Raw genomic sequence first — 22,798 nt, 5'->3', positions numbered from 1 at the left:
CACTTCATTCCGCCACAGCTTTTCAACATTACAATTCGCTATACCATTCTCTACAATTCAAACCTACCGCCCACCCATGCATCTACCAACACAACATAGGTATATTAATCTCCCGAGCAAAACTCAAGTGGGTATACAAACACAAAAAACGCCCTTCCCTAGTACATCCACCCTCACACGCATGCTTACAAAATACCTGCCATTCCCTCCTTAATCAGACACCGTAGCATCAGTAACACTCCACCTCCGCTCCCTCTTTTTCGCCGCTGTTCCCGCCGCTCCCTCGTTCTCTTCCCTAGGTTCGACACTCCCCTCCTTCACCCCTTCATCCCCATCTCTCAGCTCACCCTCAGCAGTCTCATCCTCACAAAGTCCACAATCCTTATCCGCTTCCACATCCGTCGATTTCGGCAACTCAAGCGGATCACCCCCCTCCCTAACCCTCTCCCTCGGCGGCGGACTAAACGGCCTCGCACCCCTCGACCGATTCAGAATCCCCGTCGTAGAATCCGGTCTCGTGCGACTCATCCCGCTATCCGAAAACACGCTCCTCACATCCGTATCCGTGACCGCAGCCGTAAGACTCTGATACCCATGTCCCTCCACCAGCAAACTATCACTCCTCGCATGGTCATGGGGATGAGATGCCATTTGCGGCCGGGAAGCAGGATCCTGATTTGAGTCCGCGAGAATCGATTTATTTGGGAGGATGCTGAAGATTTTGGAGTGGTGCGCGTCCGAGACGTCGGATTCGTTGGCAAAGAGATCGCGGCCGCGCTCGAGGAGTTCGTCGAGACCGCCGCCGGACCAGCCTTTGCGCGCGAGGGCTTCGAAGATGTCGACTTCGGCGCGGACGAGCCCCGCTGAGCATTCTACTATTGATGTGCTCATTTCTTGGCCTTCGCGGAGGAGGCCGCGGGCGTGACCGCCGTGGAGGGAGGTTAGACCGTCTAGTTGGAGGGTTAGTTTGACGAGATGTTCTCTGAATGCTCCGACGTCTCGTTTCCGTTTTCCGTGTAACCTTAGCCCTTCTTTCTCCATTTTTCTTATCTCTTTACTCATTGTCTTAGCATCTTTCTGATATCTCTCCTCCTCGTCTTCCATCCTTGTACGCCATTGATCCAGGTCACTTAGTAACGGCACCTCAAAACTCCTGTACACAGTCTCGCTAAGTATTTGTTGATGATTCGCTATAAGCTGATGTACCCCACTGGCAGCAAGAAGACTATCAGCCGTACAATTCGAACCGCCCGAATTCCCATGTATGGTAAAACTATTTGACATGCTCTCTGAGCTCTGAATGGAAGGGGACCGTGCCTCTTTCAGTCGCGCACATGCTTCTAGTGCTGATCCAAAAGTTGAGGCTGATGATGATAATTCGGCGAGGGCTAAGCGGTAGGCTTTCGCGGAAGATAATAGTTCTGAGTATGCGATTTGTGATGCTTCGATGTCGCTCTTTGTGAGGACTGAGTGTGCTGGTTGGGGAGGAGGCGGTAGAGGGAGGTTAAACGATGATGGGATAGGTACGGCCGTGGATGCGTATGAGTATGTTGGAGATGATGGTATAGGAGGTAATGCGCTGGGAGAAGGCGGCCGAGATTCTGTGGTTGTTGCCATAGCTGGGTTATTGATGCTTTGGTATACTGCTGCTGCTACATGCGCGGCAGACATTGAGTTTCGAGTCCAGATTTTGCTGTAATGTTACAAGAAGGAAAGTGGCCACAGAGAAGGTATGCGGCAGCACATCTGTTTACGAGCAGGTAGTACGCAAGTGTGTTGCTGAAGGATCGATGTCGTCTTCTGACAGCTCCTTATCGTCGTAAACAAGGCTCGGATAAGGATTTTGTCGGTTCTCATGACCCTGGTCCTTCGCCAAAATGTACAACATTAGCACTTCAACCTCGGGCAATTCATGTGACGATAGTAACTCTCATTAGACTTACAATTTCACATTCATCAAAATCTTTCCTGGTGGTTATCAGATAATCCAATCACCATAAAGCTTCATCAACACTCCATACAAGAGCGGGAATACATTCAAAATGGCACAAAAAGCACCACTAGTTATTCCTGCCGTGAAGAAGCATACGGCGACGGTCATCATGGCCCACGGATTGGGCGACAGCGGCGCAGGTAAGATATATCATCTGTTTCCGTTTTAAGGCACAGTGTCAGATGCAGAAATTCCAATCACTGCCATCTAGTAGACTTGAGGATAACCTTTCCTCCTCTGTTATAGGAATGACCATACTAACTCCAAACCAACAGGATGGGTAACCCTGGCCCAGAACTGGCGTCTTCGACAAAAGTTCGAAGAAGTAAAATTCGTCTTTCCAAATGCCCCAACAATTCCTATCACCGTCAACATGGGTATGCAAATGCCAGGATGGTATGACATTGTAAGACCCCGAGACACTGTACTTTGCCTTTAGCCAACCCCTCAAGTCATTCACTGACAGTTATTTTCTAGACCCAATTTCAAGATCTTCAAGGCGGTCAAGATGAAGTAGGTATTCTCCGCTCGCGAGACTACTTCCACAGCCTAATCAAATCCGAAATCGACGCTGGTATTCCATCTGGCCGGATCGTGCTCGGCGGGTTCAGTCAGGGCGGTGCCATGTCCATTTTTGCTGGTATTACGTCGCCTTTTAAATTGGGGGGGATCTTTGGATTGAGTAGTTATTTGTTGTTACATAACAAGATGAAGGAGTTGTTGCCGTCGGAAAACCCAAACAAGTCGACTCCTATCTTCATGGGTCATGGCGATAGTGATCCCCTAGTCCTTCCTCAGTGGGGACAAAAGACTGCGGAAATCTTGAAGTCTGAGGGATGGAGTGTTGATTTGAAGATGTACAAAGGCTTGCAACACTCGGCCGATCCGGATGAGATTGATGATTTGGAGAAGTATCTGAACGAAAGGGTTCCTCCAGTTGATAAAGCAACCTCGTGACTTGCCGGGGAGCCAAGAAGTATCAATTATGGCAATGGGCTTCTAGTGTTTGGACTATCGATAGCTTTACTGCTTCTCTGGCGCTTCATGAGCCGGAGAAGCCAGAGCAAGCACGTAAATCGACGGCAGTTGAAGAAGCAGCATACGAACTGAATGAAGTGAGGAAATGAGCTACTGACGGACTTCACTGGATGCTATTTACATATTAAGAGCACAGACTACTACAGTAGATGAACTAGCACATTAAACAATTGTAAAAGCTCCACTGCTCCAGAAATATCGTGTAATTCTGTTAAAACATGACAAGCTTTCTTACCCCAAGCTAGTTGTTCCAATCGCCCTCCTTAATTTGAAGATTAACTTCCTTTTCAAGCATCTCTTCAAACGTTAATTATACGTTTTCCTTCTCCATTTCCTAATCTCTTCCACTAGTACATGATGACTGTGATTATGTTCACGGTGTTATGGTAATAATTCTGGAAAATATTTCGTTAGGACGTTTTATAATTGTCCAATAAATGCGGTTGGCCTGTTTTCAATATGGCATTTTCAAGTTGGACACAGCAACTACATTGATCAGTAGTACATAACAAAGGGTTTCAGGGTATTGTGGAGGATCCAGATCCAGTACTTGGTTGCTATTCCAGTATGTGGCTTTCGGTGTAAGAGGAAAATGATTAATACATTGAAAGTGTTAGTTCTTATTTTTATAAGAGACACGAGATCTTTGTATAACTTTACGGGCCATAGGGTATTAGTGATCTAAAGGTAGTCGTTCATCAGACTCCGTGGAAACAAACACGTCAGATCATCCTAAACGCGTTGCTTGTGTGAATGCGTCCCATTGCCTCCATTGCCTCCATTGCCTCAAAAACATCGTATCCGTATCACATTCAAGAATATCCGGACTGTCATGGTATTTGTACCGCTCCTGCATTGATCATCTATTGTTCAAGATTCCGCAAGAAGCCCATTTTGCCTCACCCATGCGTAAACCCAACCAGCAACGAAAAGCCGTAAAGCGAGTAAAAACGACAAACCAAGACCCATTCCCCGCTCACTTGGTGTTTCGGCCAACCTTCTGCTGAGCACCCTTCGCACCTTGCTTGCTGAGAACCTTTCCACCCTTAGCTTGACTCGCGGCGGTCTTTGCCTTCTCTGCCTTCTTCGCGCTGTTGGCAGCTGCTCTCTTCTCCTTTCCTGCCTTAATGGCCTCTGCGCGTGCGGCGGATCGGGCTTCTGGTCGCATTGATCGGCGCTCCTTGATGACATCGAGGGAAGCACCAACGATGGCTCTCTGGGACTTGACGGTACGGCGGGATCGCTTCTTGGCTACCTCCTATATGGGTGAAATACTGATCAGTAACCTGATGACAATCCAACAACCCTTCTATACAACGTGCGCTACGAGCTCCGCCTACAGCCAGTCCGATGTTTCGGAGGGATTTCGCATACCTCAGAGATACCCTTCTTGTGTTGTCGTCTGAAAAGAACTGTCCACGCAATTCGGCGGGGGTTCTTGCGCTGGAGGAAAAGGGACTCGGTCTTTCCATTTTGGAATCGGAAGATCTTGCTGTCACCACGGACGTAGAGCTTTCCCTATAATATCTTCCGTCAGCATTTGCCCATGCAATCCAAATGAGCCTCATTCATTTCCTCCAAATTTATCATGTATCGTGGATTTGACGTTGCCCCTCGTCATTGTATCGCGAAAGTCGTCGAGGGGGAAATGGGCTTAGGAATCGTACCTTTCCAGGGTAGATCTTCTCACCGGAGAAGGTATCGTCGTAGGTACGCATTTTGGTGGTACTTTGGCGATTGTCGTATTAGTTGTTGAAGTTGTTGTCGTTGGTCGTAATTTTTGACCCGCGGACATCGAATCGCGAATTGCGTTGTGGGATGCGCTAAAATGCTCGCTTCAGAGTTGCGGCCTCAGGTGCCAAGTCTAATTCGAGCTCTCAACGTCAAACTTGAAGGAGGAGATCAATTCAGCAAGTCAGGTACCCAATCATGTTTCACATCATTACTACTTATACCTTTCAATATGTTTTACAACTCTTTATCATATTGACGTAGCCATGTTTGACTGGCGGCCACACGTACGGAATGGTAATGATCACGTGACCGGCCTCCTTCTATCAAATTTCTTCTAGGATTTCAAGCTCTACAATGCTTCGCTCCAAAATCACCAAAACAATCATGTCTGCCTCCAAAATACTCCCTATTCTGGTAGACTCTGAAAGTAGAAGCAAAAGCATTCTTCAAGAAACGAACGGGACTCGCTGGACACCCCTTTTCAAGCAATCATGCTCGTTTCCGCCAGAGATATTCAGAAGCGTTATGCTAAATCTGATTCGAAATCCAAATATAAACTCAAACCATCTATTTCGAGCGGATATCTCAATAGATGTGCCTATCAAAACAGAAGTTCCTCAAGATTTGCTAAATCAAGCGGACATTCCTCCACGACTAGTTCATTTCAAAGACTTCCATTTAAATACTGTTATGGTCCGGACTATGATACCCAGAAAACCGAAACTAGATAAATCAATGGATCAGTCATGTTTGTTCTACGAAAATACTGAAGAAGATGGAAATATAAACTCACTGGTAGCATACATATCTCACATCGATAACCCATCAGAAATGCCCTACTACCACCCAGCAGTCCGTGGTATCGGCTTCCTCCACCACTTCAATCCCACATCACAAGATGGTGAAGTATCCATCCATTATTCATTCTTCGACGCCGAACCCAAATCACCTAAACTCGAAAAAACAGCCGAGCATCTCCTCGCCGTCCTCCATAAACACGGCAAAGGCACTGCAGCAGGCTATGTCAAGAGAGTCCAACACGATATCATCATCCCTCAAATAAGAACGCAAAACACATACGCAAGATTAAAAGCTAAATACGGACGAGATCTCTGTACGAATTGGGCCGAGACTACTGATCCCACCAAACATGTATTTGAAGATCTCGCCATCGCGGCGTTCTTAATCGAGCTGTGGCAGGATATATACAAAAACCAAGACTTCCCCGGATTCGTAGACATCGGCTGTGGAAACGGTCTTCTCACGCATATCCTCATCGAAGAAGGCTACTCAGGCTGGGGATTCGACGCTCGGCGGCGGAAATCGTGGGAGAATTGGAGTGCGAAAGCTCAGGAGAATATCAAAGAAATGGTATTGATTCCACAGATGTTACAAACCACCCCAAACGAAACCGACGAAGACCAAACCGGCGTCAAAATAACCGAAGAAACCAAAATCCACAACGGCGTCTTCCCCCAAGGTACCTTCATAATATCCAACCACGCCGACGAACTCACGCCTTGGACACCCATCCTCGCCACGCTCTCGCGCTCTGCCTTCATGATGATCCCGTGCTGCAGCCACGCTCTCAGCGGTGCGCGGTTTCGTCCCCCGCCGTCCAAGGAACCCGGGGCATCGAAATCGCAGTTCGCGTCGTTGGTCGCGTGGGTGTCGGGGATTGCGAGGGATTGTGGGTGGACGGTTGAAACGGAGATGTTGAGGATTCCGAGTACGCGGAATACGGCTGTTATTGGGCGGAGGAGGGAGAGGGGGTGGGAGGAGGTGGATGTGGAGGGGTTGGTGGGGGAGTATGGGGGAGCGAATGGGTGGGAGGAGAATGCTTTGAAGTTGGTTAAGGGGGCTGCGAGGGGGCATTGAGGTGTGATGATGGGAGAAAGGGGATTGGGGTGGGAATAGGGGTGGAGGATTGGAGATCTGCGTGTTGAGAGTTGAAGAAGAGGGTGAACCAGGTTTGGTACTGTCGAGTAGCAAGAAGGCCAGTTGGGGGAATCAGTTGTAGTTGATGTACCTTAGTCGATAAGAAGTGAACAGCAGTGCTGGTTCAAAGAGAGTCACAGAAGAGCGAGTGTAGTGTATTACAAAAGCTGTAGAATAAAGAAATCTCAAATTAGTAAACTCCATACTACCCAAGTATAACACGGTATAAAATTTCTACATAGCAAGGTATCAACGCGAATCAACATACTAGACTCAACTTGCCCAAGAGTATAGGCAATACTATCACATCCATCATCTGCCTCATCATATCACCAACATACTTAGCACTTCAGCGCCGAATAACATCCATCTGACCTACATCTTTGAGGACTCCTATATTCTAGCGTTTGTTCAGCAGATACAATTTTGCAGTGACAGTAGGATTAGTACATAGAGCAGGAGCCACTGTAATGTATGCTACGCTATGCAGATATTTATAGCGGATTCTAGGGATTTATATGGGTCTAAGCTGATAGAGCTTCGAAGTGCGTCCAAAGTTGTAGGAATTTTGTCAATCTGGGGGAGTTGAAGGATTGCACTCGAGTAAGTAGCACGTGCGGACCTGCAATTTCTAGACAATTGATCGAGTCTTGGTAGATCTTGCGTCAAAGACATCGAGCTGTCTGCTTTCGAGGTTTCGTTTGCTGGTTCCTGTTCGATATCGTGTTCCAGCCAAAGTAGGAATACCAGACCTTTCCAAAATCGACGTCACTTAACCAAGACCTGATGCACCAATTTTTCAACAAACAATGAGGAGCCGCATGAATTTTATTGTACAAGCAAGCGACCATCGACTACTGAAAAATTGCCGTATGTTCCATTTCCGCCTTCGCAGAAGATATGCAGTTCTACCATAGCCGTCAAAAAAACAAGGGCTCCGCCTCCCAGTCGATTTGTAGATTCCAGGACCGTTTCCAATCAAAACTTTTACTCGACCTTGTCCTCGAAGGATCCTGCTACCAAATCTGGAATGTCATCATCATCGTCGTCACCCTCCTTCTTGTCGCCTTCTGCCTTCTGCATGGATTGGTAGCTCTCGGCAAGCTTTCGTAGAGAGGCGAGGGAATCTGGGCCGAGTTGGTTGAGGATACCAGGTACGAGTTCGGTGAGCTCTTTGTCTTCTCCGTTTCCGTAGATGGCGAATGTGTTTGATGGGACGGCGGCGTGGACTTGGAATTGCAATTAGCTTCCGGTAATATTGCAGGACAAACTTCATCCTCTCCCGAAGTGCGGTGTGTGCTTGAGCCTCACCTTTTGGAGCAGCAAAGTGGATGACGTTTCCGTCCTGCTTGAACATGTTGACCTCCTCAATTGCTTGGATAGGCTGGACATTAAGCTTCTTCAAAGATGTCTGGAGCTTCTTGTCGTCCATTCCCTGACTCTTGTGGACCTTCTTGACCTTTCTTCTTGGTGTACCCTTTCCACTGTTTTTCATCTCGTCAGCAATCCGAATCCAATGACACTTCGCGCAATTCCCGTATCTCCATCCATTGTCCTCGATTCGAATTTCGCGCAGAGAGAATTATGTACATACCCTAAACGCATGTGTTAGCTGCAGGTCATAAATTTCATTGGAGAGCTCGCAGAGCCTCATGGTCTCAAAAAACATGAAGCCATTTGCACTCTGCAGAATCCCACATACCAATTCGCGCCGACGCCTGCATCTTTCTTAACTTTTCCATATCCATAATTGCGGTTTATTTAGATTTCCGATGGAGTGCGCAGGAAAGAATTGATCGTAAGAAGATGGAAGAGATGGTTATTCTACAGGATGAATAGTCAGTATGCAACGTCTACAGCGAATCTGCGACAACTTCTGCAGCTTCAACGAAAATTAGGGACACGTACAGATGTGAAATGGCGATCTCCTGGTGCTTCGATCACGGTGAGAGGTGTTGACGGTGTCGGACCTTGCTGTTTGTGGGCAACGCCAAGACCTTCAAATAACCGAGCTTTATTTTATTGTGGGGAGTTTGTGACCTCAAGATGAAGAGGAAGATTGTCTATTTTCTTGATCACTATGGCAGGACAATGATTCATTCATAACGAATAGTTATGATTAAATGCACTGTAAGAGGCATCGTTTTCATGTCCACAGACCAAAGTTAGCACAGTGTACAGTGAATGCGGGGAGTCGATGCATTTTAACGGCGTGGCGTCGTGATGGAATATGTTGGATGAGATCCCATTGTGATTGAAAAGTTTCAGCAGGTACAATTATTACACCAACAAACCTAGTCAATTCATGTAAAGACTGTAATAATACTTTCTTGCTAGTCACCGGCTAACGTAGAAGTCCTTTGCTTCTCAATTGAGGTTCTTCTCATACAGAAACATCCACTTCTCCAGTTGAGGAGACTGCATAAATCGTCCCAGGTACTCAGAGTAGAACAATTTGGTCGACAACAAACCTTGCCAGCACGCTGAGCTAGAAACATGCGATGACAATCTCAGGGTTGGACTTTTCAACGGGCTCTATATGCTGTCTCCTCAAGACCAACCTACAGGCTTAATAATCGATCTCACATATCAGTTCTAGAAGTACATTTTGCGAAATTTTTGTGCATTTTAGAGCCTGCCATGGAGAGGCAAAGATACAGCCACGACGGTTTCCACTCAGATGAAAAAACTCATTGACTTTCACCATTTGAAATCGTATTCGTGTGTTCTCAAACCGGCTGGTTGGCGTTGAGACGGGCAGATATTTCACGACGCCGCGATGTCTGCTCTTCCAGCACCAGATTCCGTTACCGTTTATGGAAGAACAACTCAAATGTTCGTCAGTAAGCAGCGATACGATTTTCTGTAAGTACATCTTCGTATTTCTAGATGTAGCTGCAGTGGTAAGAGATATGCGTTTCTGAATGTGCAGCTGCGTGATGCTTTTTTTGTCGATTGTGAAAACGTTCGCAGCATGATAGCCGCTGTAACAACTGTTTGAAATATCACAGAAAAAGACGCGAACGATGATACAAACAAATGTGATTATATTAGATTCATGTATTCTCTAGGAAAAACAAATATCATCCTTCGTCGTTCCTTAACCATCTTAGTTGGCACCTGACCCAATTCACACGGTCCACCAAAAACCACTCTCGAAAATTTTCTTCTTCGGGACCGCGCTCACAAGCGCAGTACACAATGAAAAAAAGATAAAAATGGCCCGTCAGACGTCCATCAGCACCCACCCAGTTCACGCGACCGAAGCCAGCACAAAAAGGGACAAGATCATCGCCACTCTCTATACAGTCCCTTTACAAGAAAGGAACCGCCATCCTTGCGGACAGTGCGAAAGTAAAAGGCCTCACTCTTGGGCACCGAGGATCGGCTCATCGTCCGGGTTGGAGTCTGAGGCTCGTGAGAGGATCTCAGAAGAGGACGTTTACTATAGAAATGATTCTATGCTGGGGGGACGTTAGTAGAGATTCGGATGGGGGAAGGCGGAGGGGGAGAAGGGGAGAAGGAAGATGTTGGGGGGTGGTAAACTTACAAGTAAGATCGTCTGAAGAAGAAAAGAAAGTTTGGGAATGTGCGATGCGTTGATATAGTTGAGAATTTTCACGCACGGGCCTCGGTGCGCTAGTGATTCACGTGATGGGCTTCGACGTCTTTCGAGGTGTCTCGTGATCGCGAGAGACACCGATGCGAAAGAAATGGAGAAAAGGTACTGTATCTGGTTGCAATTGGGTATTTTTCGGTATGATTACCCATGAAGCTCTTTGTTTCATTCTATTTGTAAGCAGAAATCCTGGCAGAAGTTCTTTTGTGTCCTGCAAGTTGCGACAAAATTCAACCCCTCGAGAAGATCCCCAGAATCCAAGCCGTTCAATGGACACATGCCCATTCCTCGAAGGATTGCAATTGAGTGCATTCCAAGAACAATATAATTTCATTCAACTGTACCAGCGTTTACCATTTCTTTGCAACCAGGATCCAGGAAGGATATAGAGATTGGCTTGAGTGTCTGTACTTTGACTTCCACCACATTGTGACCTACAATACGGCGTACGCGTGCGGAACAAATAGGCATGTCAAGTCATCGTGTCTTTATTTTAAATCGTATATTTAATCCGCATGCAGTATATCAGAGAATTCTCCAATGCTCAATATTTCCACTCCAGCCGTGATCGGGATACATGCTCTACAGACCCAATTGGGACTTTGTTCGTAGAATCCAAGTAAAACGCCAATCTACCCAATTACTCCCATGATCCTGCAAATTCCTATGTTCACTTCCAAACTCCACCTACTCATACAACCCATCCCCCATTTAACACGCCAATCGCTCTAAACAAGCAACGGCATCCCCTCACTCCCATCCCTCCTCAACCCGGGCCGTCTCAACCCCCTCGGCCTCTCCTCAAAAGTCCACACAACCTCCTCCTCCTCCTCCTCCTCAACCTTCCTAACCGGCCTCCTCAACCCCGTGACTCTCACCCTCTCCCCTCCATAACCACCAGCATCCTTAAACCCATTCTCCCTCCCCACCTCCTCCCTAACCAATCCAAAAAGATTATCCCCCAAAAACTTCTCCTTCGGCGCATAAGTCGCCTGAACCTTCACAATCGGCTGATACAACGCCTTCTCATAGACCACATCATCCGCGGAGTTATCAAGTTGATGATATGGTTTTCTGCCCGGCAGGTTATGGAAGAGTTTGCTGAAGAATTTGGGGGCGCGGTTTGCGTTGAGGGAGGTGGTTGGGAGGGAGTTGTGGATGGTGATTGAGCGTGGGGTTTTCATCTTGTTGTTTTGTCTGGGGGGTTCAATGCACAGCACTGAGGAAATGATTATACAGTTGAAGGGAAATTGTAAGGAAATGAAATGCAGAAACAGTAAACAGGAAAATTCGCACTAGGAAATAAATTCTTACCTGCGACTTCCTCCCTGATATATTATTGAAACTCACGATCTCAGCCCCCAGGATTCTGGCCACGGGTGTGGTGTGGTGGTCAGTTGGTACCAACAAACATCTGAATCCGAAACCACAGAAAAAGCCGCGCGAGATGGTCACCTTATCGATTGCGGTTATTTCTAGACTAGCCAGATTCCTGTTGATGTAAATACCTATCATGTGTTTTAATGTGAGGAAGTTCGGTTTGAGATAGGAAGGCTTGAGTTAAGCGATGCGGATTGAGGCGTGGTTGGAAAAGCTGTCGAGGAAAGGATGAGGTCATGATTTGTGGCTGAGGGTTTTGAAGGAGCGAAGGTAATCCAATTGAATTGATTGAGGTGACCTACTGGATACATATAGGTTTTGGTAGGTCTGGGCAACGGGTCGTTGTTGAGTCGCGTGAGACTTTTACTCTCGCATCAAGTTGAAATGGAGTCATCTGGGGAGATAAACCCTCTAATTCTACATGAAAGCTATTCGAGAAAACTGTCAGCTAATCGTTTCACAGTACCAAAGGTCAGAGAAGAGTTGCTTCCTTTCACACAACTGTCGCAGGAAACATCTCCTCATCGGCAACCTTTACATCTTCCTCGGCGATCATTTGTGGTGGGAGAGAAGGAACCACTCCGATCCTCTCTACTTCGAGGTCTTTTTGAAGGGAGCCTTCCGTATTGTTTGAGGTGGTTTGTGCCATGTTATGGATTGAATCGTGTCTCTTGGCCGTTCCTGCATCCTCTGTAGCATTTTCCAGGACAGTCTGGATCTCTCACAACTCATTTTGAGACGGCTCCCACGCCTCGACGGTTGTCCGATTTGTCTGGAGTAACTCTCCAGTCACGCTCTGTGCTGTCTGTGGCCTGGACGTATCAGTCTTTGGCGACGTTGGGACTGTTTCTCGGTTCAAGTGCAACTTCTCGTGTTCGCAGGACCAGTTCTCTGGGAATGTCGCGCGAGATCGGGGATCTGACTGAGCTGAGACTGCTTTCAGTTTGCGCACTCGACTAGCTGAAATTCAATCCTCTTTGCAGTTTTATCCAGTTCTTCAGTCGTATATAACCACTCACTAGCGCCTCGGTGTCGTAAACCGAGTATTGCATAGCGGAACGCGGTCAAACGGGATTGTTCGAGAATTCGCACCAGCATCTTGAAGATTTCTGTATAAAGATATGTCAGTATTTCCGTTAGTAGAGACTCCTTGTTGTCGACCCGTGGTAGCATCGCGTGGACAAGAAAATATCCGTGCTGTGATATGATTCTCGCAATCGCATCCAAAACTGGGGCGTAATCAAGCTGAATTCGCCGAATCTTAGGACCCGACTATAGTGTATTAGCGTCATCGTTATTTTTCTGTTCCGAATTTATGGTAGTTTACCTGCAGTATCAAATAGAAAGCAATGAGTGGCAGTTGGTTATAGAGATAATACGGCTCATTTTTGTCGTTATCGGATATCTTCTGTAAGATCGCTTGGTAATAACCGCGCTGTGTTCCCGAGATCCTTGAAGACCTTTGGAGCTCTGAAGCTTCCAGAAATGAGTTAAAGGCTTTTTCGGGGTCTACATTGCGAGTAATTTCGACCACGGAGGCAAGAAGCTCTTGTTCGAACGTCAGGTTGTGAGGCAGATCAATGGTCACGAAGCGAGTGAGGTGACCCCCGAACACTTTTCGCTTTTCTTCCGGAATATTTGAAAAGGCGTCTTTCCAGAGGTTGCCATATGGTAGATCAGTTCCACCAATGCGACTCGTGAGAAGCTCAATGGTCGCTTTTGAACCTCGAGTCAAAGCAGCCTGCAATGGATTGCACAGCAAGCCACCTGTTGCATTGACGTCCGCACCGTGATTGAGAAGCATAGAGCATATGTCCGTATGGCCTTGAGAGGCAGCAGCTTGTAGAGCACTGCCAAATATTCCAGCTTCCACGTTAAGCATGACATCCTTATCAAGAAGCTTGGAAACCGTGGGCTGGTTACCACGGTATGCGGCAAGTTGTATGCAGTTACCAAAATAGCCGCCGACGATATTAACGTCCCTATTATCATCGATCATGTCCCTTGCAACATCCCAGATACCGAGGAGCATGGCATAGTAGAGTTGTTGACCACGAAGGCCACCTGATGAGTGATCTTTTCCTTTGATTCTGGTCACTTTGTCAGGGTCGTGGATGGTCAGCCAATTATCAAATGCCCCACAATTTTGTGGATTGAATAACGATCGCAAACCTCTAAGATCTTCCGGTATTTCTTGCACCATTTCTTCTTGGTCCTCATTGATGACTTGATTCACTGATCGGATGGGTACCTTGGCGTGCTGGAACCAGAACTCTGCTGTGTAAGAGAGCAGAGATTCTGGATTAATCGCGTGGTCTTGGCCGAATTTGAGATCTTTTGTGGAGAGAAGGTAAGATATGCTCTCCTCTGCGACTCTCCTGTTTACCAAGACTTTAGACAGATCGTGAGCATCTTGGAGCAGCTTTTTGTCATCAATTTTGGTCTTTGTATCTGCCAAGAACTCGTCGAGCTTGCCAGAAAACTTCAAAGCAAGGTAGTCGCTCACAGATGAGTGTGACATCTCGACAAGTTGAGAATTCTCGGAAACGAAGAGAAAGATGCGGCATAGTTTCGAGATATCCTGTTCGGATGCATTCGGATTCTCGACCTCTTTGACGTACCTTTCTTTGCCAAGACTCAGGATCTCATGTAGATGTAGGGGGCGAATCGAGGCAAAAGCCCACGCCAGAATCTTCTCTGCCTCCGCCTCCCTCTTGGCGCTAGTGTCCGGATTTAAGGGTAAGTGTTTTTTGTAAAGCGTATGGTACGCTTCCACCATCTTCTTAATTATACCTTGATTTGGCTTCTTCTTGATAGTGTCCAAGTTCTCCTGGATGTCGGCTTGTTTTGCTTCATCACTTGGGTCGAGCAAGAACCTGAGACGTAGATCTACCCATTTGAACCTTGGGCAACTGAGTCAGAGCTTGTAACTAGCTAGGAAGTTTGAAATGATATGTGGGGGACTTACATTCCTTCTGCCTTATCGGATAGAGTGTCGACGATGTCGCGAGATAACTCATCGGTCAGGACTCCTGGGTGATACGATTTATATACTTCGATTTCCCCTCGGATGAAACTTGTGATGTCTTCCAGATTTTGAGCTGAGCTGATTGTATTGATGCTGAGTGTAAGGTATGCGTTGACTGGGACTACCCGCTGTGAGGAGACGAGAAGTCTGAGGTTGTTGTTTCGTTCAGAAAGTATTTTAAGCCCAGCAAGCAGCTCCACGTAATCGGGACATTCATCCAAGGCGTCAATAACAAGTGTTATTGAGTTCCGACTGGCAATTAATCTGCTAAAGAGTTCTAAGAAATCTTCATAGCCAGGCTTTACTCCAGTAAGTCCCTCGCTAACATATTTCTCGTATTTGAGTTTGACCTCTTCCGCAATGCTCTTTTTATCTGGAGACAACGCAAGCTGCGCCGCTAAAGCTCTGATAATTGTGCATTTTGGTGACTCGGTTGCTTCGGGGATACTCAACGCATTAGTGCAGTAAAAGTAAGCAAAATTATCCTCCTCGTTCTTCATCTTTTCAACGACGATAGAAACAAGTGAGCTCTTTCCCATCCCCACAGCACCTCGAAGCCAGAAGTTGCCATGAGAACTGTTTTTCCATTCAACAAAAGCAGGCAAATCCAACAGCCATTTCCCAGAGCCAGCATACCTACGACCAAGCTTTTCTCTCACTTGGTGATGCTGCTCTCCGACTTGGGTGTTAGAGACCCAGGCTTCCATCTTGTGAATTGTTTCCTCCTCATGAGCCGCCAGGAGTTTTGCAATCTCTTGTCGGCCTTTTAGCAGAGCTGACGAAGTCAGTATGGCGCTGAAACGTTCACAAGCTGTTTCTGCTTCGCTTATCGCTTCGAGAGCGCCAGTCCAATCATCGATCTTGAACGTATTGACGAGCCATCTTTTCCATTCATTGCGAGCGAAGAAGACAGCAGCCTGCGCATAGAATATGAGAATCTCAGTGCATATTTTGATCGCCGAGCGCTCGAAATCATCGTTTTTCCCTAGCTTTCCATCGCGGTAGTCGCGCTCGATCAAGAGGTATCGTGCGGCGGTTTCGGATGTTGATGCGATGCCATCGACGGCTTTTGTGCGTTCTTTGGTGTCATTGAGGAGTAACTTTTGAAATTATTTTCCGGCATAGCACAAGGGTTTTGACGCTTACAGGTAGCACACAGGACACACCAGCCCATACCAGACCGGCATGAAGAGGGTCAAGACTCGCAGCCGAGCTGGCCAGACCTGAAAACTTCTGCACGATCTTGACTGCCTCGCTGACAGCTTTCCTCACACGAAACACTTCATTCCCTTTCCATTTGATCACCCATTCCGAATCTTCCATTTCCTTCAGCTTCTGAGAAACTAAGTCCTTCATTTCACTATCTTTTCCCAGTATCTTATGTTGCTGTTCCTCGTCCCCGCCCGCGCCTGGGCCTTCTGTGGCAGAATTAGCAGGAGCAGCAGCAGCAGGAGAACCATTAGCAGCAGGAACAACAGCAGCAGTGAGACCGTCACTGCCATCAACTTTCTTGTCTTTAATGGCAGCCTCATTTTTGGACTCTGCCATGACTCGGTCATAATCCTTCATTAATGATTTTGTTTTTGGATTAGTCAAAAGATCCTGGTAGGCCTGCTCCCAGAAGCTGGCCTTCGCATTACTTCGGCCCAACTCATTCTGGGGGACGCCGTCCTCGTCGGCTGGATTTATCGAGCCAGCCTCCGAAGCTTGATATGACGAACGCTAGGAATGCCGCGATCAGGACACTCGTTAATAATGATTGCCTTTTGATAAGCACCTACCTCGTCATCTGTGACAAATCCAGAGTGCGATAATGATTCTCCGTGACATGCAGGGTTTGTTGGCGCGGGGAGGAAGCCGTCGTTCGACGTACTCGCACCCGGTGGGAGTAGCTCTTTAACTCCTCTAACTTTGCCTTCTCGAGAGCTAAAAACGCTCCTCAACTTCTTGAAGTGTTTATGAGACGGGCGGTCTGCCATTTGTACGCAGCTACTCTGGGACCAAAAATGTTGTTGTTGAGGTCGTAAGTCTTGGCGACAAGCTGAAGTACAACCATGAGCCGAATTTGATGCTCCCCTGGGTTTTTTTGGTGCAGATTGCATCTACCCATATGATTCGTTCCAGAGAGCAGTCTTAAAGACGCCTTACATTCGCACGTGATAAAACACCCAATGAAATTAATATCGTAGGGTGAAATTTAGGGACCACAGATCTCTAGCGTAATATCACCGAGAAATCTGTATGAAAATAGCCTCAGATCCATCCAAAGTTATTTGAGAAGTTGCTAAAGTACTTCCTGGTCACATGATTGCTGAGCCCCGCCTTCAAGTGGGACCCGAATTTTCTTCTGGGGAGTGAGGAGGGGAAGCCGATTTTGTAAGCGACTGTAGAGAGGTAAAGAGCAATCGAATGAAGATTTAAATTTGAGAAAAGCAGTAATTTGATGCTAGAAATTGATAATTAGATCAAACCCTAGGCCGCCATGGTCGTGAAAGCTACTAAACCCGTTCAGCGCCTAGCATGTAAATTGATAACAATGGTCGAAGTAACAATAAATTCGGCGTAGAATGTAAGTTCCAAATTGAAATGTCCTATAACGGAACTAGAACTGTATGAGATGGCTTACAAGACCGAGTGTGATTCGTAATCTGTCACCCACATCATAAAGCTCTTTTGACCCGTTGAGGAATTCCATCAGGGTCTCTGCTGGGTTACATCAATCATCCAGCTTGAACCTACATGTGATTCTTGCGACGCTGTTGGACGACCACATAGGTAGGTAGGTAACATGTTACGGTGGAGACTCGGAAGCACTTACCAAGGTATGATTTTGTAAGCTTCTCGAAGTCGGAGCGAGGCACGACAGAAGTAAGCACATAGTGCTTGCTAGCGTGGCACCCAGAATCGCCTGGCCGTAAACCTACGCATGCACGAGATGCCATTGGCGACTACTGCAAAGCCAGTACAGCATCAAGGTTCGACTTCAATTGTAAAAGCGAACGACGAGCGTGAAATATATGAACGCGGAAGAAATAATCATTCCGGGAAGTGCAATGAAATAATTTCTACTGGTTCCTGAAGTCTTCGTAGTGAGTTATTGAGAGTCGAGTCGGGTATAATTCTCTCAACTGTGCAACTACCACTGCTGACCCCAAGCTCGAAAGATCAGTCTCCGGGGCATCTGAAATCCTTGCGAAGAAGCTCGTTCATACCAAGAAGCATTCGACATGCCCCACCGAGTTCGTGATCTAAGCCTGCCCAAGAAAGCTTTTAAGGGTTTGGACTCGACTAACATTGTGGTTTACTCGGCTTTCCATTCACGAAGAGGCAAGATACTGCTTTGTGGTGAACCGACTGAATGCCACCCTGCCTCATTCACCGTTACTTTAAACTTGGTTCTGTCTCGGCTGAAAATTTTGGATCATGTTGGAGACGAAATTTCTTTGTGGCAAAAGTCCGCGCTGAACCAGAAAACTTCAGAATGGCTTCTTATACTGTCACAACCGAAGAAGACAATATCTCAACACTGACGATGCTCGGTCCGAACAAAGAGCAACCAGCATTCGCAGCTCCAGGATTTTGCGTAAGTTTTGCTATTTCTGTTCCGTAAATTCCGCGAATTGGCGTGCACGAGAAAATTTCATCCCAGATGCAACATTTTCCACCAAGATTTTCGGCTCAAACACTCGAACCGTTTAAGGGCAAAACATAGCTAATGGAAGGTTGTAGTGGTCTGATTATATCGTACACCGTCCAGTCTATCCGTCTTCCTTTTGGGAACGCATTTTTACATATCACGCTCAGAGCTCGAACAGCTGGGGAACTGCTCACGATGTTGGAGCGGGGGCTGGTATTGCTGCTCAAGAATTAGCAAAGCGCTTCAACCATATCATCGTTTCGGACCCAAATGAAGGATACGTTGGCATCGCGTCTGAGAGGCTTGGCCAATTCGGATTCTGCAAAAGCAAGTTTGCCTTCCTTCAAGAGGGGGCTGAGGAAAGCTCTGTACCAAGTCATCAAGTCGATCTGCTCACAATCTGTGAAGCTTTCCACTGGACAGACGTCTCAAAAGCCATGGATTCCTATGCCCGCCAGCTAAAGCCCGGAGGAACGCTCTCAATCAACTTCTATGGCATGCCTCAGCTGATCAACAATGAAAGCGCGCAACGAGTTTGGGGCGAAATGATTGAGATCTGGGCGCAAAAGCTGCACAATGCTGGTGGTATCCTATCTCGAGGAGTAGAACATATGAGTGCCGGGCTTGATTCTGTACCAATCCCAGATCAGGACTTTGAGGCTGGCTCAAAGAGGATCACTGTTGACACGGGCTGCAAGATGAAGACTCTAAATTCTGCGCTTTCGATGGCACCTAAGCAAGTCGGACAAGGGGAAGTGATGGAGCTGATTGAGGACGACAAGGAATGGCGATCAATGAGAGATGTACAATGGCTGAAGGGTTTCTTTGCGACTTTGTTGCCGAGAGTAGGTGAAGAAGAAATTCAAGATCTTTGGTCGGCGCTGGAGTCTTTCGCAGACGGTCAGAACGTTGAAATTTCATGGCCTCTTGAGCAGATCCTGAGCACTAAGCGATGGGTTGGAGCTGTTGCAAGTCTGTAAAACATCTTTGGCATGCTCTAACAGTATCGCTTTTGATTCCAGCGTCTTGGAGTGGCTTTTTATTTTTCTTGCTTGATAGATTTCGGGTTCAAACCAGTTCTATGAGGATGTAAAAGAATAAGTTTAGATTTAGATGCCAGATAGCAATATCCAATTCAGCATACGTCGTTAGTCTCCGATGCAAGAACGACGAAGAGTTGATGATGTTGGTGTTGTCAGAGGTCAGTAAGGACTCGGGAAGCAGATCTCGAACCGCGAAAGACCTTATCCGACGCGACTACGCGCCAAGCATCTCCTCCACCACAGCATCAGGACGAAGAGACCTCACCATCTCCCGAATTCGTACCACACTACTCGCCGATCCCAAGCCGTCGTAGAAAACCTATCTATCCTCTGAAAGATGTCCTCCTTCTTTTACAACTGTTCCAAGTCCTACGGTTGCACACAATTCCCAAACCTCCCTCCATAACATCAGAAAACAACGTCAATATAAGCAAACTACCCAATCCAACCTCACAACAACACAATGGGCGCCAAAAACATCCTCCTCCTCAATGGGCCCAACCTCAACCTCCTGGGTACCCGCGAACCACAAATCTACGGCTCGACCACCCTCTCAGACGTGGAAAACGCTGCCGTTGCCCAAGCCTCCTCTGCCGGCGCGAAGCTGAGCTACTTTCAAACCAACCACGAAGGCGTACTCATTGACCGCATTCACAAAGCACGCGAAGAAGGCGTCGACGCCATTGTTATCAATCCTGCAGCCTTCACACATCAATCAGTTGCGTTGAGAGATGCGTTACTTGGCGTAAACATACCATTTGTGGAGATTCATGTCAGCAACGTACACGCGAGGGAGGAGTGGAGGAGTAAGAGTTATTTCAGTGACAAGGCGGAAGCAGTCATCTGTGGGCTGGGTGTCTTTGGATATAAGGCTGCGATTGAGTTTTGTTTGGAGCATATCAAAGTTAGGGCGAAGTTGTGAGGGAGTGGAATCAGATCATGTCACGAATGACTGGAATAAGACTGCACGAGATGGAGGGTGAGAGCATGACCAGGTAATTGGTCACACTACAAAAGCCGAATAGGATGCAGAAAACCAGCTCAATGATAATACAGAACAATATATTCAATTGCAGATTTTACGAAAACAACATCAATGATCAAACCCAATCCAGAAGCGTTCGCTATACTCGTAAGAAGTTAATAACTTGGCTACTGTAAAAATCTTCACACAGTCCAGCAATGATCAGGTTCCAGCGGTTTGTATGAATAAAGGAGGTTGTTCACTTAATTTTCAGCTATATAACTAGTGGTTTAGCGAGTCACTAATTGACAGTTCACGGTACACTGATATCTTCGTGCTGATTGCTTCCAAGGTCAAATCACTATCAAGTCACTTTGCGGACAGTGAACCTGAACAGGTTTCTTGGACCATGATGGCAATTTGGAAGCATCAACGGATATCTGCTTATTTAATGCCACAGATCTACCACTGTGTCTAAATATTACAACCACAAATCTAAGATCAACCAGGACAAGTGGCCCCAGTAGCAATCCATCATTACAATTCCTGTCCCCTAGAACTCTCAGCACCATGAATCCCAAGAATTCCAATCAGACTATGTCTACAGTCACTAGGCCTCCACACCCAAGGAAAGCAAGTTTGCGCCTACGAACTACTAAGGTCTTTGATCAACAGTTCAGCGATCTCAGTAATTCGACCCTCAAGAAACTCCTGGCCCTTTTCAAGCAGAGACTTCGACCTCGCCAAACTCGCCGAATCCTCATTCAACGAGTCCTCGAGCTCAGTCATCTCATCACTTCCTCAGAACACAACGCAGTCTCAGGCCTCCTAAAGCGAGGCGCACCTCTCACGCATCGACAAATATCAGAATGGCCGACATTCCCTAGCTCCTATACCAAAACCTTCTGTTCTTCTAAGCATTCACGGGCAGTCTGCAAAAGTTGTGGGTCAGACAACGCGGAAACTCGAATCCGTGAAGGAAAGCTCGATCCAAAGTGCAATGATGAATGCTGTATCTGCGAAGATTGCATGCGGAGTTACGTCGCAGCGAGATTGACTGATCACAACTATACCCATCTTTGGGGAAGGGTGGCTTGTCCGTGTTGTAATTCTGTCTTATCGCCGAATACTGTCAGGTCTTTTCTATCCCACAGGCTGTTGCAACCGTAAGTATTATAATGCCCAAAAAGAAAGAACTTGCTAATAGGTCAAATCAGGTATACCGAGTTTGTGTACTCCCAACACCTCCGACATCTCGAAAATTTCCGGTGGTGTGCCGATGACAACTGTCATTCGGGTCAAATCCACCACGACGGCGACGAAAATCCGCAAATGACTTGTGTCAAATGCTCCAAGGTAACATGTTTCACGCACGCCTATTTCTGGCATGAAGGAAACAAGAGAGGCGACCATAACGCGATGACTTATGCGAGCTTTTCGTCACCAGAGAATATGGCATCCAGATCTCAGGAGATCATGCATCGAACTTGCAAAACTTGTCCACGTTGTCGCGCTCCCATTCAGAAATATGATGGTTGCAATCTTGTTCACTGTAAGTCTCAACGATTCCGAATTTTGTGATTAATACTCGTGTGCTAATGTGTGCTGATCTAGGTGAAAACTGCAACCATGATTTTAATCATGAAAAAGCCCTCAGACCCCCAAAGGGTTTGACTCGTTGACTTATTCAAATAACTTGAAATACTTGTCAGACAGCCAATCGTATTGGTAACAGGTGGATGCGGAAGGTTTTATTGGTGGGATTTGGGCTCGATGATCAAGAACTGCAAAGTAGCATTTGTCGACAGATGTCCGTGGTTAGAGACTCGGTAAACAGGACTGCTATTTTAATAACACGGGACAGATTAGTAGTTCATTTTGTAAATTGGACTTAGATACAGCAAGGTCACATATGTATTTATATTCAGAGAAAAGTCTGTAATTGTAAACCCCCTCAAATTCTCACCTCACCCTCCAATTTTCCCTCTTCAACCTACCTAGCTTTCCTCCCCAGACGCTTCACCCTGTCTCATCATCCACGCAAGGCCAAACCCGACACCGGCGTTAAATATCAAATTCTGTATGAATCCGAATCTATATCGGATTAGTGTAACTGCAATCGTGATGATGATTCCAGCTGACAAGAAATCACGTCGTGAAGACAGGAAGGGCCTGATTTCTTCCACTGAATGCAACTTACTGTTTCGGGCGGAGGTGTCGCCCTGAGATCTGCGGGTTCGTATGGTGTTGGGGAAATGCATGGTGATGTGTTTGTTATGACGAGTAATCGGTGAGTGGGTTGGTTTTCAGTTGATCTATTGAGAAGTTGTTCGTGCCGTTTGATTGTAATATTCAAGTACTTTGATCTTGTTCCTTTCAAAGTCACTGTCCTTGAAATCTCGCTTAATACACCTCAACATCCAA

The 22,798-nt window shown here is 46.7% G+C and overlaps 11 protein-coding genes across 11 annotated transcripts; 5 read left to right on the top strand and 6 right to left on the bottom strand.

Annotated features, from left to right (window-relative positions):
• Positions 1-210: 210 nt before the first annotated feature.
• Positions 211-1,671, bottom strand: GLAREA_02504 (uncharacterized protein; the record flags this gene model as incomplete). The annotated part of the gene is made up of 1 exon (XM_008087590.1): positions 211-1,671. One exon carries the CDS (start codon positions 1,669-1,671, stop codon positions 211-213), a length of 1,461 nt encoding a protein of 486 aa, XP_008085781.1.
• A 371-nt stretch (positions 1,672-2,042) lies between these two features.
• On the top strand, positions 2,043-3,120 carry GLAREA_02503 (alpha/beta-Hydrolase; the record flags this gene model as incomplete). Its single annotated transcript, XM_008087589.1, has 4 exons — positions 2,043-2,133; positions 2,269-2,399; positions 2,471-2,946; positions 2,997-3,120. The coding sequence occupies 4 exons, from the start codon at positions 2,043-2,045 to the stop codon at positions 3,118-3,120; spliced, it is 822 nt and encodes a 273-aa protein (XP_008085780.1).
• Positions 3,121-4,007: 887 nt separating this feature from the next.
• GLAREA_02502 (Glucocorticoid receptor-like (DNA-binding)) lies at positions 4,008-4,749 on the bottom strand (the record flags this gene model as incomplete). Its single annotated transcript, XM_008087588.1, has 3 exons — positions 4,008-4,289; positions 4,406-4,549; positions 4,699-4,749. 3 exons carry the CDS (start codon positions 4,747-4,749, stop codon positions 4,008-4,010), a joined length of 477 nt encoding a protein of 158 aa, XP_008085779.1.
• Positions 4,750-5,596: 847 nt separating this feature from the next.
• GLAREA_02501 (uncharacterized protein) lies at positions 5,597-6,643 on the top strand (the record flags this gene model as incomplete). The annotated part of the gene is made up of 1 exon (XM_008087587.1): positions 5,597-6,643. One exon carries the CDS (start codon positions 5,597-5,599, stop codon positions 6,641-6,643), a length of 1,047 nt encoding a protein of 348 aa, XP_008085778.1.
• A 1,047-nt stretch (positions 6,644-7,690) lies between these two features.
• On the bottom strand, positions 7,691-8,308 carry GLAREA_02500 (nascent polypeptide-associated complex (NAC) subunit, putative; the record flags this gene model as incomplete). Its single annotated transcript, XM_008087586.1, has 3 exons — positions 7,691-7,932; positions 8,015-8,187; positions 8,298-8,308. 3 exons carry the CDS (start codon positions 8,306-8,308, stop codon positions 7,691-7,693), a joined length of 426 nt encoding a protein of 141 aa, XP_008085777.1.
• A 2,742-nt stretch (positions 8,309-11,050) lies between these two features.
• GLAREA_02499 (uncharacterized protein) lies at positions 11,051-11,506 on the bottom strand (the record flags this gene model as incomplete). The annotated part of the gene is made up of 1 exon (XM_008087585.1): positions 11,051-11,506. The coding sequence occupies one exon, from the start codon at positions 11,504-11,506 to the stop codon at positions 11,051-11,053; it is 456 nt and encodes a 151-aa protein (XP_008085776.1).
• Positions 11,507-12,195: 689 nt separating this feature from the next.
• Positions 12,196-12,351, bottom strand: GLAREA_02498 (uncharacterized protein; the record flags this gene model as incomplete). Its single annotated transcript, XM_008087584.1, has 1 exon — positions 12,196-12,351. One exon carries the CDS (start codon positions 12,349-12,351, stop codon positions 12,196-12,198), a length of 156 nt encoding a protein of 51 aa, XP_008085775.1.
• Positions 12,352-12,423: 72 nt separating this feature from the next.
• GLAREA_02497 (Ankyrin repeat-containing protein) lies at positions 12,424-16,709 on the bottom strand (the record flags this gene model as incomplete). The annotated part of the gene is made up of 6 exons (XM_008087583.1): positions 12,424-12,629; positions 12,722-12,974; positions 13,030-14,605; positions 14,671-15,830; positions 15,877-16,452; positions 16,512-16,709. 6 exons carry the CDS (start codon positions 16,707-16,709, stop codon positions 12,424-12,426), a joined length of 3,969 nt encoding a protein of 1,322 aa, XP_008085774.1.
• Positions 16,710-18,211: 1,502 nt separating this feature from the next.
• GLAREA_02496 (S-adenosyl-L-methionine-dependent methyltransferase) lies at positions 18,212-19,347 on the top strand (the record flags this gene model as incomplete). Its single annotated transcript, XM_008087582.1, has 2 exons — positions 18,212-18,313; positions 18,460-19,347. 2 exons carry the CDS (start codon positions 18,212-18,214, stop codon positions 19,345-19,347), a joined length of 990 nt encoding a protein of 329 aa, XP_008085773.1.
• A 526-nt stretch (positions 19,348-19,873) lies between these two features.
• On the top strand, positions 19,874-20,332 carry GLAREA_02495 (Type II 3-dehydroquinate dehydratase; the record flags this gene model as incomplete). The annotated part of the gene is made up of 1 exon (XM_008087581.1): positions 19,874-20,332. One exon carries the CDS (start codon positions 19,874-19,876, stop codon positions 20,330-20,332), a length of 459 nt encoding a protein of 152 aa, XP_008085772.1.
• Positions 20,333-20,944: 612 nt separating this feature from the next.
• GLAREA_02494 (RING/U-box) lies at positions 20,945-22,056 on the top strand (the record flags this gene model as incomplete). Its single annotated transcript, XM_008087580.1, has 3 exons — positions 20,945-21,540; positions 21,592-21,926; positions 21,989-22,056. The coding sequence occupies 3 exons, from the start codon at positions 20,945-20,947 to the stop codon at positions 22,054-22,056; spliced, it is 999 nt and encodes a 332-aa protein (XP_008085771.1).
• Positions 22,057-22,798: the final 742 nt, after the last annotated feature.

The sequence above is a fragment of the Glarea lozoyensis genome (genome assembly GCF_000409485.1).
Source record: "Glarea lozoyensis ATCC 20868 chromosome Unknown GLAREA6, whole genome shotgun sequence".
NCBI classification, from domain to species: domain Eukaryota; kingdom Fungi; phylum Ascomycota; class Leotiomycetes; order Helotiales; family Helotiaceae; genus Glarea; species Glarea lozoyensis.
Note: the sequence above shows the minus strand (reverse complement) of the source record. Positions and strands in the feature narration are given on the sequence as shown.